The sequence below is a fragment of the Cavia porcellus genome, unplaced genomic scaffold, assembly GCF_034190915.1.
Source record: "Cavia porcellus strain 051 isolate PalLab524CR breed Dunkin Hartley unplaced genomic scaffold, mCavPor4.1 scaffold_7, whole genome shotgun sequence".
In the NCBI taxonomy this organism is placed as follows: domain Eukaryota; kingdom Metazoa; phylum Chordata; class Mammalia; order Rodentia; family Caviidae; genus Cavia; species Cavia porcellus.
In genome coordinates, this window is record NW_026947490.1 from 71,023,789 (window position 1) to 71,040,119 (window position 16,331).

General features: G+C 36.6%; 1 protein-coding gene across 1 annotated transcript in view; it reads right to left on the reverse strand.

Moving 5' to 3' along the window:
• Hcrtr2 (hypocretin receptor 2) overlaps positions 1 to 16,331 on the reverse strand; it is a 97,373-nt gene that overhangs the window by 17,983 nt on the left and 63,059 nt on the right. Inside the window, exon 2 of the mRNA XM_063253820.1 lies at positions 5,314 to 5,492. Coding sequence (XP_063109890.1) covers positions 5,314 to 5,492 — 179 coding nt within the window. The remainder of the gene's footprint in view (positions 1 to 5,313; positions 5,493 to 16,331) is intronic.

A 16,331-nucleotide genomic window follows, 5' to 3' on the forward strand; every position in this document is an offset into this window, starting at 1 on the left:
CATGTGCCTAAGTTTATATTTTAAGATAAGAGATATTTGTACATTAGTTTATTTCTAATATGTTATTTCCAAACAAAGGCATGTGTCACGTTAAAAGAAAATTTTCTTTATGTATCTTTTTACTGTTGTTCACTCACTGCTAGGATAAGTAACTTTTCTCTAAACAGCAGGAGAGGTTCACCCAACGCAGATTTGTAAATAATTAACAAAACCATGCATGGTTTTTTAAATTGGAATTTTAAGAAAAAAAAATACAAACATTTTAAACATGCCTAGTTCCACATCTTTTTATGTAAGCATATTTCCTGTGTTGTATCCTGGATGGAACATCAATTTCCTCCTTAAATTAGAGATTTCATCTAATTTCTCTTATTTATGTCTGTTTTCTCTGTTGCAATAAAGCTCTGTGACAGAAGAAATTACTTTTTTTTTTTTTTTTTGGTCTCATCACTGTTCCCCAGATCTGCCAAGCCTTTTGTGTGCATTGTTACATGTAACAACTAGTATTTACTTAATTAATACTGGTAAGCTTCATTGCACAGTAAATTTGTGATCCACTTATTTTCTTGCTTTTTTCGATCAAGTTCTGTTGATCCTATAATATTTGTTATGGGCAGGAATGTCTGCTTATTACATTAGGACCTTCTTTATTAATGCATTTACTTTGGGTATGAATGAAGGGAAAGAAACCAAGCGTTGGAGCAGACCAGAAAAAAGGGTTCTGAGACAGGAGTCAAAGTCACCGTTCTGTTCTTACTATCCCGCCAGGGAATTGCACTATGTCAGGTGAGCCATTGTGTAGCTTCGGTTGTGAGTGTGTGTGCATGTGTGCATGGTTCTGTTAAATGAAGGAAAATGGAAAGATGAAATTCTTAAAGTTCTGATTCTTTTGATTTTCTCTGGAAGGTGAAGAGTATACTTGGAATGAGCTCTGCAGCCAGTGTGCTGTGTTTGACTCTCATCTCACTGTGTGATCTTGGATAACTTACACAGCCTCTCTAATCTTCAGTTTTCTCTCCTGTGAAATATGGTGAAGCTATAGCATTGTAGCTGATATGTAAAATTCCTGATGCAACTCTGCATGTAAGCACTGTATGCCTGCTATTCGTTATTAGAATTATAGTAAAAATAGTGATGGTTACGCACATTAGTTTTCTTATCCATTTGAGAGTTGGATTAAAATTGGGAAGCATTGCTTTTCAGTTATAGAAATAAGGAGCAAAAGCCTAAGCTCTGTTAAATTATTGGTGGCAACTCATTGTAAATGAAATCTTAGAGGACTGAATTCTACCAGTACAAGCCAGATTATGAGTCAGTTAATTATAAATCCTGAGTAGTTTTTGGTACTATGTTAGAATACATTTCAGTCTGTATCTCAAAAAAATTTCACTTCAAGAGAAAAGATCAATGTGTGTGTGTGTGTGTGTGTGTGTGTGTGTGTGTGTGTGTGTGTGTAACAATATGCAGCGTATTAACCATTGTTACTTTTCTATTATCTTGTTTTGAAATTTCATTTTATTTTTTCTTTAAAAATTTTTTAAAAATTTCACTTCTATCCCCACCAATCTGCACTCCTTCATGCAAACAAACCAGGACCAAGGGCTCCTCAATTCCATTGCTAACCTGGAGATAAAACCGTGACAGTTCAGATTTGTACAGCTGATTTGCTCAGCAATTGGGCCAGAGCTATATTTTTTCTCTCTAGCAACTAGATGTGGAAACTGTTCATCAAGCTGGTTTATTATGTATGAATTCTGATCAACCTGGATGAATGAGATGGAAGTTCAAATGTCGTTTTCAGTATTTCTGATTACTATTACTATTCTATTACTAAAGAGTAACAGCCAATTTATCACTTTACATGAAAAACTGATATATAATACCAAGAGTAATCCAAGGCACTGTGTCCTGCCTACTATGCAGGACATGAACAAATATAGTACTGTGATTCTAAAGGGAGCCTCAGTTGATTCTAAAGTGTAATACATCAGTGGACCCTTGACAGTGTTTTAATAGTCAATATTTCAACTTCCGTATTTGCAGGTGTATAACATACATTAGTATGTAGTTCACACTTAAATTTTAAGATTTTCTTAGGGAGATCCTAACTTTCATGTTCTCACTTATTATTATAAACGAGAACTTCATAATTGCTTTCTGTTTGTGCGAGAGCTCTTCTGGGTGTGTTCTTTGTTTAGAGTATGGGATGATGGTGGCTTTAGTTAGTCTGGAAGCAAGTCATTTGAGAGATGGATCCAGTGTGGATTGTTAGTGTTGCAGATATGAGATAAAGGGAACTTCCTTGCCTTTGTGTCCTTGATCTTTCACCTGTACCATGGGCACTCTTCTCAGGGCAATGCTTCAGAATTCAATAACTAAACTATTAAATTTGGCATAGAACACCCTTATTTTATGCTAACATGTAGATGTGCCAAAAGATCTCAAAAATCTGTGACAAGTAGGAACAGAAATTTTGCCAAATCATGGACTTGGTGATGGGCACTAATAGAATGCAGGGTGATAAAACAGTCTTTCTGTCTACCTGGATTCTATCACCTATATCTCACTTATTTTCGGTCATTTTCCTCTGGCATTTATTGTGCAGAGCCTCCTAAACAGATTTTTTTATTATATTAAATTTATTTTTTTTTCAAATCACCCTGAAAACTAGCTGCCTCTGTCAGTGTAGAAGTCAATTATTTAGCCAATATACTGATAAATGTTTATGGTCTTCAAATTATAGTATTATTAAAAATATAAAGGGCCACATTAATTATTCAGCTAAATTTTAATATAACTGTGGAACTTTAAGTTGTTGAGCAGTTGTCAAAGTGTTATAAATCACTCATAAATCTAAATCTTATATTGTGTTTAAATGAAAAAGAACATATACATTATAGTAAATTGGTAAGTGTCCAAATTATCTTAAATAAAATATAGTAACCTTAAAATGTGGCTGGAAGATATGTAATAGGATTTTTAACATTCAGCAAGGCATAAATAATATATCAAAGCAAAAAAATCCATTGGTTTCAAAACATCTCAACTATTGTGCATTGGCCCTGCTCATTGCCTTTGAGAAAATTCTAAGGATAAAAGTTACTGCATGAATCTGCTTGAGCACTTACACATTTCCACCAAAAAGTAATGCTGAGTCAGGTAGTGGCTAGTCTTTTCCATCTATAGTTGCTCACTAGCTTTCTCTTTGAGAAAACTAACAGAGCAGAGATTCCAATATAGAATTGGGTATGCTGGACACTGCATGCAGAAGCATACAGGATCACTTTGCAATGTGGGTGTCCCTTCTGCTGCAGGACTTCTTAATAAGTTGTGCTCTGCCTGAGACTTGGGACTCATGCCTCACATCTCTCATGGGTTAACTTTGCCTTTAGTTTGTCTTTTAGTGCTCAAAGAAGTCTCTTAAATCCCCGTTCCACAAGATGTCCTGTGTGTCAGATGAGGCCTGCTCCTGCTACAGATGACAGATCCTTTCTTCATCACTGTATTCTGCAAGTTTCTGGTTCACATAGCAGAAAGTGTTCTCAACAAGTTGAGGATTTTGGACAACTAGAGCCATCCTGAAACATAGGAGGCTCACAACATTTCCTCCTGGGTGATTATTATAACTAAGAGAAAACACATTTTCAGCAAGTACCACGTAGGTGCTGAGCTATCAGAATTCTCTGCTACTTATGATTTTCCCAGCTTTACTATGCTGTAAGCATCAGAGCCATCCAATTTTCCTGATTTTTATTTTATGGAGATATTTCTCTCTCTTGTTATTTATATTATTTTTCTCCAAAACTTTGCTATGGTTTGTTTCTTAATCTGTCCACAATTTGAAGTAGGTTCATGTAAGGTAAACTTGTAATTTCTGTTTGGTAAATAATATGTAACCCTAAAGGCTATAATTTCTTTTTTTAAGAGGTTGAAGGACTATAAAACTAGAGATCCCTTTGCAACCTTTAGGTTTCAAAGGACTAATCAGTACAATTTCTAGAAATGAGCTATATGTGGCCTCCCCCAAATATCTTCAACCATCTACAAGACTGGAGAGAATAAGAGAAAAAGGCTAGAGAAAGTAGCTACTGTTTTAGTCTGTCTGGTTCTTAAAGTAAATGGATCTCTTTCCATAGTATAGCGGGGGACATTGTGTTGGAGCTTTTTAGTCAGAAGATTGTAAAGTACAAGAGCAATCAGAAAATTACTCGCTGAAAGTATTAATTTGTATGACAACCACATATGGAAAAACCCCTTTCTCTGTTGGCTAGTAAGCCATCTAATGATGACGTTGATCACTGATTTTAAGAATATAAGATCACCAGAGTGTAATCTTAACAACAGATTCATGTAAATTATTTAAGCAGATTGTCACAACAATCATATATGATACATGTCATTAAAGGGATAGTCCCTTTTAACCAAATAGTTCGTATTTGGTTTGGTAGCATGCTTCCTGTAAATGACTGATCACACATTTCAAGCTAGATATAGATGGATGAGGTGCAGAGAACCCATGGGACCTGTCTAAGAACACGTGGCTTTTAGAGCATAAAATGACAGCTACAACTAGGACTTAGTTCCGAAGGAAAAGATTTTTGTTTTACCACATAGCTGCCTATAGTTTGATTTAGATTTGACAATAAAACATGCCCATTGTAATAATTTCATATAGCTTTTAATTCTTCAGGATGCAAAGAAATCACTTACAAAAATCCTTAAAGGGATGTATAAGTGTGTAAGCTAGATGACCATATTACTAAATTTCTGCTAGATCATTGAACAGAATGGTTTGCACTGTCAGTGTTTGCATGTCTATCCACGTTTTATGCTTTGATTTTGTAACTTTAACAACTATTTTTAAGATGACAATATGTAATGTATCAACTAGCGATTCTATGATGTTAATTTTTTTGAATTCTGTATTATTTTACTTTTTTCTATTTTGTTTTCTTTCTTTCTTTAAATAACAATTTTTTAAAAATAATAAATATCCTTGACTATGTAGTCTGAGAGAGATTCAGCTACTAATCTGTGCAAGTTCATTATTTTAAAATAAGTGAGTTAAGAATTTTAAAAGTCAAATATTTATGGAATATTGTAAGATGATTTGACAGTTTTGTTGCTTTAACTTTATCCAAACTTCAACCTGTGTCTTCAGAAATCTCAAACACAATCTTCCGTAAGTTTGCACATTCCTAGAGAAATACATTTCTTTCTTAATTCACCCATTAATTCACCAGACGTTGGGACTATGATTGAAAATTTTTTTAGTAGTTTCTGATTGAGCCAAAAAGCATAAAAAGGAGTTACCTGTAGGTAAGGAATCACCTTGCAGAGGGGCTGTCCAAAGAACCAGGTCTCCGTGATGTCAACCACCAGTGTGGCAGGAAGGCAGGTGATCGTCACAAGCACGTCAGCCAGAGAGAGATTGACTATGAAGTAGTTGGTGACTGTTCTCATGTGGTGGTTCTTCCACACGGCCACACAAACTGAATCAGAATGAGAAAGGAATAGGCACTAAGCAAAGAAAATAGCTATCAATGAAAAAACAGGATTCCTATCAAGTGCATGCAAAGTACGTATTGGAAAAGGAAAGATATGTAAAGCTGTGGTGTGCTTTTACTGAACGAGTCTGTACAAATGCTGAATACATGCTTTGCATAATTCCACTTGTCTTGTTAGACCTTTTCCAGTTGATCAAAAAGGGTGTATTTAGTTTTACTTGATTTTGAATTGTGTGTTCCTGAAATTCTTGAAGAACAGTCTGATTTATCTATATACTTCCTCAGCACTTGCTATGCAGAACTCCAAAAAATAGTTGCTGAGTTGAGATGAACTAAGTATTGGCAGCTTTCAGTGAGCTGATGAGTTTGCCTCCTCTGTGGCCTTGACCCATGCCTGCTCTGCGAGTCTGCATTTGGAATGTCTAACAGATGGCCAATCTCATCCCTGAAACACAGCAGCCCGTAGCTGATAGACAAATGCTGAGCTGGGTGGCGCACGTCAGTACAGTGTTTGGTCCTGAAAGTCGTCTCAGTGGAAGAGGATATTCCCCACTTGTATGCACATGGTGTCTGAGATGGAGAGAACTCATGGGACCTGTCTAAGAACACACGGCTTTTAGAGCATAAAATAACAGCTACGACTAGGACCTAGTTCCAAAGGAAAAGATTTTCGTTTTACCACACAGCTGCTTTCTTTCATGAAAATTAAGGAGCTGTAACACAAGACATACAGATTCTGGAACTACAATCCTCTTTCCTGTCTGGAATTCAAGATGGCCTCTGAGCATGTCCCTCACATCAAATGTACTGTTCAGCACTTACCCAGCAGGCCTGCCTCATCTCCTTGAAGAGCACCGCCAGCTGAAAAGCAATGCTATCTCACTCAGCTGCTCTTTTCAAAAGGAACATCCAGCTTCTCTCTCTCTTTCCTCCAATTTCCAGTGTAGACAAAAGTTGCAAGATCATTGACAGCAGCTCGTACAGGGTTATACACTGCTGCCCACAAGTGGGGGTTCTTTTGCTCTATTGATAGTAACTCTGGTTTTGTCTGGGGCATCGTTACCTGTCAAAGACATCACCTTAACCCCCAGATGATGCCATATATAGCTCAGAAATAAGAGAACATTTTATTAAATTTGTCCCTAAATATTTTGTTTAGACAATTACAGACTATTTATTAAGAGTTTCATATGCTGGAAAATGCTTTTATTATTTACTCCAAAGACTACAATGGGCCATCAGTTACTAGCTGATATCAATTTAATAAAATACATAGTTGCATGAAGATTTAATATTGAGTACTTCACATCTCTCTCCAACACAGTAATATCCAAACCTCAGTAAGCCTTAATTCGGCATACTGTTTATTCTTTGAAAACAGTGTTGTTAAAGATTTATTTCCCATATGTACCAGAACACATATACTTTATTCTTAGCATTATTAAAAGCATTATCACAGTCTGCAGTGAAAAAAATCTCATGTTCAGAGGCCGCTGTGAATTCCAGACAGGAATACTGTATTTCTGAATTTTGATCTGCATATGGCGGTAATTGTATGTCTCTAGATCTAGAAAAAGACACAGTACTGCAAGTTGTGATTGGTCGTAGTGTGATTGTAATTCTTCATCATTTGGAGATGAGGGGTGACAGTGGTGTGTGAAAGAATTAACAAATCATGTCTAATATCAATGCAAATAAATGTTCAACAAACATTCCTGCAGTACTTACTGTATGCACTGCTGTATTCTGAACTTTCAAGTTGTTAACTAGTTTAATGGTAGTAATGCTAGACAGGCAATACTACTAATATCGTTTTCAACAGGCGAGGAACTAAGAATTAAGATTGACTCAGCTAAGAAAAATTGACCAGTAAGCACTAAAGTTTGCATTTAAACATTTTCATGCAAGCTGTCTCATCCTTAAATACTCTTGAATAAATCAGAAAATGAAAAGCAAGCTACCACTCTCAATTTGATAGGACTATAAAATGATTTCACTGGAAACCTTGCTATCTGATGCAAAATTACTACCTTAGAAACATGTGTGATTCTTCTTGCGTAAACACAACTGACAGAAGCCCTTGAGTCCATTTTGTGGTAGCGTTAACTACTGGAAAATTCTTATTCATATTTAGTTAAAAATCTACATCCCTTATATTTAAGCATACTAATTCTTAATGATTTCTTAGAGCCTGAGGAATAAACTTTATCTGTTTTTAAACCTGCACTTCTGTTACCCAGGGTTGCTATAAAAATGTATCATAAATTGGGTGCTATAAAACAGGAGAATTTACTTTCTTACAGTCTAGGCTAGAAATCTGAATGTGAGGTATCTGCAAACTATCTTCCCTCCAGCACCTGCTGGCAAATCCTCCTTTGCCTCTTCTTAACTCCTCGTGGTTTGTAGGCATGCATTTGAATTTTGCAGAGTTGTGGCTGTGTAACTCCTGTCCTGTGAACTCCTTTGTTACAGGGTCATCTATGTCTCCTTCTTGTCGGGGCCTCATTCTTGTAAACAAACATAACAGCCCTACTGAATTACAGGCTCACACTAGTGCACCATGACTTCACCTTAGCAAATGACACCTGCAACGACCCCACTTCCAAATAAGAACACCTTCTGAGGTCATGAGAATTAGACCTTGATGCATCTTTTAGAGGACACAGTTTAATCTGCCATAGTATTTGTTCAAATGTTTTAATATCACAACTATATCTATTCTGTTGCTTTTTCTTTTCTGAGCTAAAGATTTCCAGATCCACATGCAACTTCAGAGATTTGGCTCCCTGATCTCTTTATTCTGAAGACACTTGAGCTGGCCAGCAGGGGCTCTAAATGATCCATCTCTAACTGTACACACAAGTCTAGGTGTGGTCTAAAGCAGCAAGGCATGATACCTGGTCCAGTCACCAGCTCTCTATTAAGATAATCAGAGGACTCAAACTTTCTTAGCAACCAAGTCTTATCTTTTTGGGCCACATATGTATCTAGTGACTAAAATAAAAATTGTTGTGCAGATGCTTGATTGAATCTTTACCTTTGAATCCCAGAGAGCCATACCTACATGAGGAAAATAAAATCTAGAAATAACATTATTAGGACAATTGAAGAAATTTCAATTTGGTTTCTAAATTGGGTAAGCTATGTCCTTACAAATATTTATAGACTGTGGCCATGCTTAATTTGCGTGATTTTGCTTCTCTTGGAAAAAAAAAAAAAAAAAACAAAAACAAACCTCAACAGGTCCTTTGCATAAAAAAGCAGAGTTTCATCTTTCATTATCCTGATCTATTGTGAGCAGACTCCAGATTGTCAGGACCTGGCTCTAAATGGCCTATCCAAAACTGCAGGCATCTCTAGCTGTCATCTGCTTGATCTGTTCTAAGCAAACAATCATTTGTTCATTTATCCATTGAAGTCCTTAAGGTACAAAATGAATGCTGCTTTCTCATAGCACAGGGACATTCTGGAAACTTAAATTCATTATCTTTTCCTGAACTACATAGTCTGTGAAGTACCTTAGCCTTCCTTTCTAACCCTAGGGATTGACACTTGAAATTTCCAAAATATCTCCTGTTTCTGTCACATCTTTTCCATCGCTTTTACAAATACACAAAGTCTTTGTATTACAATCATTGGCTCTACTAATTTCCCTTCCCCCAGTATAACTGTCTTTACTCCTCTGTGTTTAATCCATCAATGCCATTCACATTAATAATATTAACTCTTTAATTTCAGCAGAAAACTCTTCCTCTGAGCTAAATGCAAAAAGCTTTAGATAGCAGTTCTACCATTAAGGTCTAGTTGAACTTTCCCCTCTATCTTTCAGTGCTCACCATAATATATGTAGACCACTGGGAAAATTTAAAAATCTCACTGGACATTATACATATTGCTGGCACCTACCACTGCTCAGAGCATTCCTCTGTCTGAAAATGCCCATAATTCATTTTAAATCATTTTCAAATATATACTAGCTAGCCAAATAAAAACTTTCTGATTCACAGAAGATAGTCAGCCTAACTTACTTTTTTGCAACCCTATTATATTTGCTGTTTCATGGTCATGAGTTAGATTCTAAAGTTATTATGAACCATTGTTGATGTTTTTGTATATTTATCTCTTCATTGGCTCAATATATCGTGACATATCATTATAATCTGCCTTTCCTTTTTCCTTGTTTTTCTTATTGTCTTCAACCTATCAGCAGAAATGTTGTTGGAACACACTGTGCAGTAACTATGAATGAAATTGACTTACCCATACATGTACAATACATTGCTCCCATGATATGGTACATTACCCCAAGAGAAAATTCTTGAAAAAAGAGAAAAGTTTGAGGGCAAAATGACACTTACTTTCATTTCTTTGAATGAAATTATATAACTGACAGAGCGCTTACTTTGTTGTAAAAATTCTTCTGGAGGTAAGCAAGCTATTGTTCTCACATCCACATATTAGTCTCTGATGGACTCTGAGAAGTTCTGAGACCTGACTTTGATACTATATTTGAAATCAGTTCTATGAGTGACTACAGTATATCAATATTAAGGCCTTTTATAGCTAGTTTGCATTTGAAACCTTCCTCCTGGCCTGCAAATGTGGCTCAGTGGCAGAGTGCATGCCTAGCAAGTATGTTTTGCTGTCATCACTGTGGGAGGAAATAGCAGAGAACAATTAGACTTCAGGGGTGAAAGAAAACACAGAAAACAAGACTCTGAAATAGGGATTTCTGGCATGCTCAGTTGCCATGAGAATGGAAATCCATTTTCTGTTTCTCCTTTGACACAATCACTGGGATCACAGCCTAGTTTCTGCCCATTCTCTGCATGACAAACAGGTAGGACTGAATCAGGTAACAGCACAGGGTCTGCACTGCATGATGCAAAAATAGTTTTTAAAAATAATATACAAATGTGGTCTATAGACCTGACCTAATCTATTAGCATGCTATTAGGGGGGGGGTCAAAACTAAAGGATTAAACTGACTTTCATATGAGAAGTTAAATGTTGATTTTAAATTTGTATGGCACATAGCATGAGGTTAAAAAACCCACACCATACTTTTCTCCTGTAAATTGTACTTTAGCATAATTAGCTGACTATGTGTCTCAGTAGCTGCATCTGGGGAAACAAGAAGCAATTTTTGTGTTTACTCACGTGGCATGATGAGTAACAACTTGTGTGCATGTGCACAAAAGTGTCAAACTGCAATTTTTATGCTCTGTCTAACAAATTTTGTGTAAGTTTAATCTAAGCACCATGGGAGGCAAACTATACCAGCACCATTCTTCTGTTATGTAAATATGTATTTGCCATAATGTGTTGTAGGTTTATTTTCATTTTCCTAGTAGAAGTAGCTCATTCAGTGCAATGGAACATTAGGAAAAATTATTCCCAAGTTTTGGAAGAAGTCAAAAGTGAGTCATCAGCTCACTCATGAATAAAAGATGAAGATGATAAAACTTTATATTGGCCACTTGAGTCAAAGGTCCCGTGACAGTGAAATGGAGCAAGAACCAACCAATACAGACACAGGGAATGCAGGACTCCTCGATGTAGTTGATGAAGAAAAGAAGAAAACAGCAATATGAATAGATATTTGACTTGCCCAGATGGTCCAAAATGGTCACATAACCAAATGGAATGAACCATTGTTAGAACTAGATTTGAAAATATAGTGAGGATCTTGGCAGGGGTGAAATCGATTGGACATGCCAACACTGCCATTCAATGTTGGAAATTGTTTGTAGCAAATGGATGCTACAAGATGCTGTGAAATACACAAATGCTCTAACACAAATGCTCTGTCTCCACCAACAGCAATGTTAAAAAATGTGTTTACTGTGACACCTCACTAGCTGAAGTAGAGGCGTTCATAGGTATGCTATACTTAGCAAAATCTTCTCATAGTCATCACAGGAATGTAAAAGACTTATGGAAAAGCAGTGGGCATGGGCTTGAGGTTCGATATCATTGAAAATAGCCTCAGGTTTGATGACAAATAACCCCCAAGAAAGAAAAAGAACTGACAATCTGGCTGCTATTGACCCACTGTTTGAGAGCTTTAGGCCTAAATATCAAGCAATGCACACACCATTTGAATGTATGACTGTTGATGAATATCATGCAGCATTTCATGGCCATTGTACCTTCAGGCAGTGCATTCCCAAAAAGCCCTTCAAAATATGACATAACAACATGCTTTTATAGATGTGAAGACATATCACTTTCAACTTAGAAACTTATCCTGGAACTCAGCTGCCAGGTCCTTACTCATATGGTAATAAGCCAAATGATGTTATAAACAGACTTGTTGCTTCCATGTGACAAACTAATCAGATTACAACATTTGAAAATTTGTTTACCAGTTTCCAGTTGATGTTGTGTTTGCTAACAGTGTAAGTTGATCAGTGTGTGAACTGTACTCAGGAATAAAGCAGAAATTCCAAATGAAATGTTGCAATTTCAAAGCAGAGGAAATGTATCAGTACAATCTTTGGATTATAGAAAAATGTAACATTGTTCTCATATATGGCAAAGCAAAACAAACTGGCAATGCTACACCATAATGCAAATACCAATAGAGAAACCTCAACACAACAGAAGCCTGAGATGGAAACTTTCTACAATAAAACCAAAGGCAGAATAGATGTTTTTGTTGAGTTATGTAGCAACTCTGATGCCACTCAAAACACAAAGCAGTGGGCAATGGTTGTATTTTACTCAATCCTAAACATGTGTGGCATAAATGGTTGTTAATTTACAAAGAAAACAGATACAAAACATCATGTTGAAATTTTCTTGAAAACTGGGACTGGAATTCATAAGGGGTCATTTACCTCTGAGAAGAAACAAAACGTTTCTTCCTAGTGAACTATTTACAAAAAAAAAAAAAAAAATTGTAAGCACACTGGCAAGCTGACAGGCAAAAAGATTAGCACAGCATCCCAAAGACAAACAAGATATCAAATATGCCCTAAAAAGAAGCAAAGGAAAACTTATCTGTGCAAGTGATACTTATGGAACATGTAATTATCATGTATGAAGACTGCCCTGGGTGTGACCATTGAAGTAAAGATGATTTCTGGAGAAGTTTTGTTTGTATTTACATTGTAATTTGCTTAGGTTTTTATTTCTGATGTTATCTTGTACATTCTTTAAGCAGATAAACAACTGATATGAAAATGTGGATGTCTAGTCTAAGCACTCACTCATAGTTGATATTTTATTTTATTGATACTTTATTTTCCTGCTATTTACACACTGTACAATACGATAGGAAGCTCCTCACAAACCTGGAAGATAACAGAAGTGAAACTAATGGACTGACACATAGGGAAGGAAAGTGCAACTCTTGCACTGTTAGTGCAAGGAAGACATGCACACGGAACATGCAGCTGTCATGTGTGAACACAACTTTGGTTGTAACAGTTAAAGCAAAGGTTGTTTTTGTTGTAGAGTTCTATTGGCGTTTTCATTGTAGTGCATATAAGAATTTATTTCTGATGTTGCTTTTGAGATTTTGTCCACCAAATAACAGTGAATATTGGAAATTGTGATGTATTTACATAAATAGTCAGCAAATATTAAAAATTCAAGTTTTTTAAACATTTTTCTGTTAAGTACTCCTTGTTTAATATAATAAATTCACAAAATTGGAAGGCAATATGGCTGAATAAAAGAGGAGCAGGGTTCAATGCTTCTCAGAGAAATTCAACAAGAACAACAAAAACCACAATAACTGGAAGAAAGGTGAAAAACGTACACTCTGAGACCATAATCAACCTGAAATAAGAGGCTCATAGATCAAGCAAAACATAATAAAAGGTCTTAATAAAATGACTAGCCAGCCCACCCAACTGCTGCTGAGTCACCAGATCCAGACAACTGTTCATCATACTTAGAAAATATTATTATTATTATTATTATTATTATTATTATTATTTGCACTGGGACCAAACTCAGGACCTTAGGTTTGCCAGGTGCTGTGCAGCTAAGCTCTATCCTCAGCCCACACTTGGAATCTTACAAGAAGAAAAAAAAATACGGATACATTGTTGTACTTCCCTAAAAAGGCCCCCGATATGAAAAATGGGGCAAGACCCCAAAGATGAAAAAAGAACCAGGCAAAACTATGTAAAAAGAACCGGGCAAAACTGTGTAAAAAGCCAAAACCAAAACAATGTCATTTTAAGAAGTGCTTTTGTTTTAGCTGGCCCAGCGACACAGTGCAGATGGAATTTGCAAAGCTGTGCAACTGAGTTAGAGTTTTGACTAATTTTTATAGTGTATTTATGATTAGCTCATTTATCATTAAGTACATAGTAAGGAGAAATAGAAATAACGTGGGCCTTTGTTCCCCTTTGCTTGAGGTCAGAGGCATTTCACAGTGTGTGCTTAGCCAATTCATAGCCCTTGGTCTGCCAATTCCAGGAACATTTGTCTCTCATAAAGGGAACAATGGTTGACACAGCATCATTTGTCTCTTACAAGGGAAACAAAAGTTGACACAGCAAACAGGTTACTAAGGTGGTGGAGAATGATGCATACAGAACAGCATAACTCTGTGGTCAGTTAATTTATAACAAATTTATAACAACGTGGTCAGTGCTCCAAGTACATAGTTACTAGGGTGATAAGCATAGAGCATAATATACACTAGAACGGTACAGCTAAATCAAGCCACACAGGACAGTCTTGGGACATAACATCCCCTTGCCTCTTCTGCTTTCCTCCCATTAGAGAATGCTGCAGCCCACAGTACATTACACTGACACTCAAAAGTGAGTGAGCTGCTTTCTCCCTGAAGATCAACTAGTTTTACATTTTTCTTTCTTTCTTTTTTTTTTCATTTCCTTTTCTTACATCTCCTTCTGTGCACCAAAACATTAACTGGAATCTCTAGGAACAAGATTAAAGATTACAGGGCTGCATATTACAATGAACAGCAAACCTCTTCCCTGTGACCTGTAATTAGAGATGCATGGTGTATGGTTGTGTCTAGGTAGCCCCCAAGCCTCATGCAATCATGGAGGTGGCTGAATCTAGCAATCATGATTGGTTCATTGTCTAGCACTGGAGTTGGTGAACTGAATGCTGTATCCACCCAGGACTGGAGCCAATATACAATATAGGGGAGGGAAGAAGGTGTGCTTTTTCCTTTTTTGTCTGTTTGCACTTGCGGCTTATGGCCACCATAGATGGTTATCCCTCACACCTGGTCTTTGAGACAGCTAAGTATGGACTGAAACCACAAAAAAAAAAAAAAAAAAAAAAAAAAAAACAAAACTATAATCTAAATAAACCTCTCCTTCCCTAGTTTTGGGGTCAAGTGTTTTGTCTCAATAGCAAAAGTAACCAAGACACATAGCAATTAAACAGCCTTGCATAATGCAACTGTGCAGCACTGGGCTTCCCCACCCTAGAGGCATGAACAAAAAGCCATCCCACAGCACTCCATTCCACCTCTCTGACAAAGTTACAGCCTACAGCAGAAGTGTTTGGCAGTGTCAGTGGACCTTATAAAGCAAAGAGCTGGAAGTTAGCACTTGCTCCTTAGGAGAAGAGTAAAAACTAGGACTGTACAGCCTTGGAAGACAATGTCAGGAGCAGATGATCACACAGCATCCTACCCCACCCTGAAACAAACAACTTGAGAAGACAGAAATTTGCTAGAGTAAGAGCAACAAAAAGGGCTGAGCAAGGACCAGGAGGAGACAACAGTGCATGGGATTGGGACAGGTCCCCCTGCCTCCTTCTGCAAACAGCACAGCAATGGGGAGAGAGATGCTGAGAGAAACAGGGACCTTGGGAAAAACACAAACCAATGTGTGTAGACACACAGAAGACATCTCTGAAGAATAGACTTCTGCTACAGTGCACTTGATACTAGTGAAAAAGCTACTTACTATAAAAAACTTACAAGGATCAACATAGATACCACAATAAAATTTTTCTTGAAGTAGAAATTGACAAGATGAAGAAGCAAAATACAACTTCAGACTCCTAGCCCACCCAGAACAAATCCAGGACACATTTGAGATAGAGGAAAATAAAAGACACACATCGGAAATTTCTGAAATGATAGCAACTGAAGTAAAGAAATCCATGAGGGTATAGATGAAATCCGATCAGAAATAATCTCTCAGGCAAAAAAAGAAATGATAACCTTAATAAAGGAATTGATCTGCAAATTCAGTGTAGAAATACATAAAAAGTAGAACATCAGAAAATGGTGGAAAACATGAATGACCAATATAGGAAAGAATGCATGAAATGGTTTCAAACAGATATACAAGAAATTAAAAAATTCCATTGAAGAGCTGGAAAAATCACTTGAGTGAAACTGAAGACAGATTTTCAGACCTTAAAGACAGAATCATGGCTAGCAAGAAGTCTTAAAAAGAACAAGGGATCAGGAAAGGAGAACTCAAAACTACAAGGCAATGCAAAAGAAAATAATATAAGATTGATAGATGTCAGTGAAAAAGCAGGAGTTAACACAAAGGACATAAAAAGACTGTTTACAAAAGTAATGGCAGAAAACTTCCCAACACTGGGAAAGGATCTGACATGCAGATAAGTGAGGCATATAAAATTGCAATTAGCCAAATCCAAAATAACTCTATAATAATCAAGATCCCAGAAATTAAACACAAGAACAGAATATTAAAAGCTGTTATGGAAAAGAAACATCACCTATAAAGGAAAGCCATTCAGAGTCTGACAGACTTCTTAACACAAGCCGTCAAGTCAAGAAAAGCTTGGAGTGAACTATTTCTAGTCTTCAAAGAAAACAACTTCCAACCCAGATTGATGTAT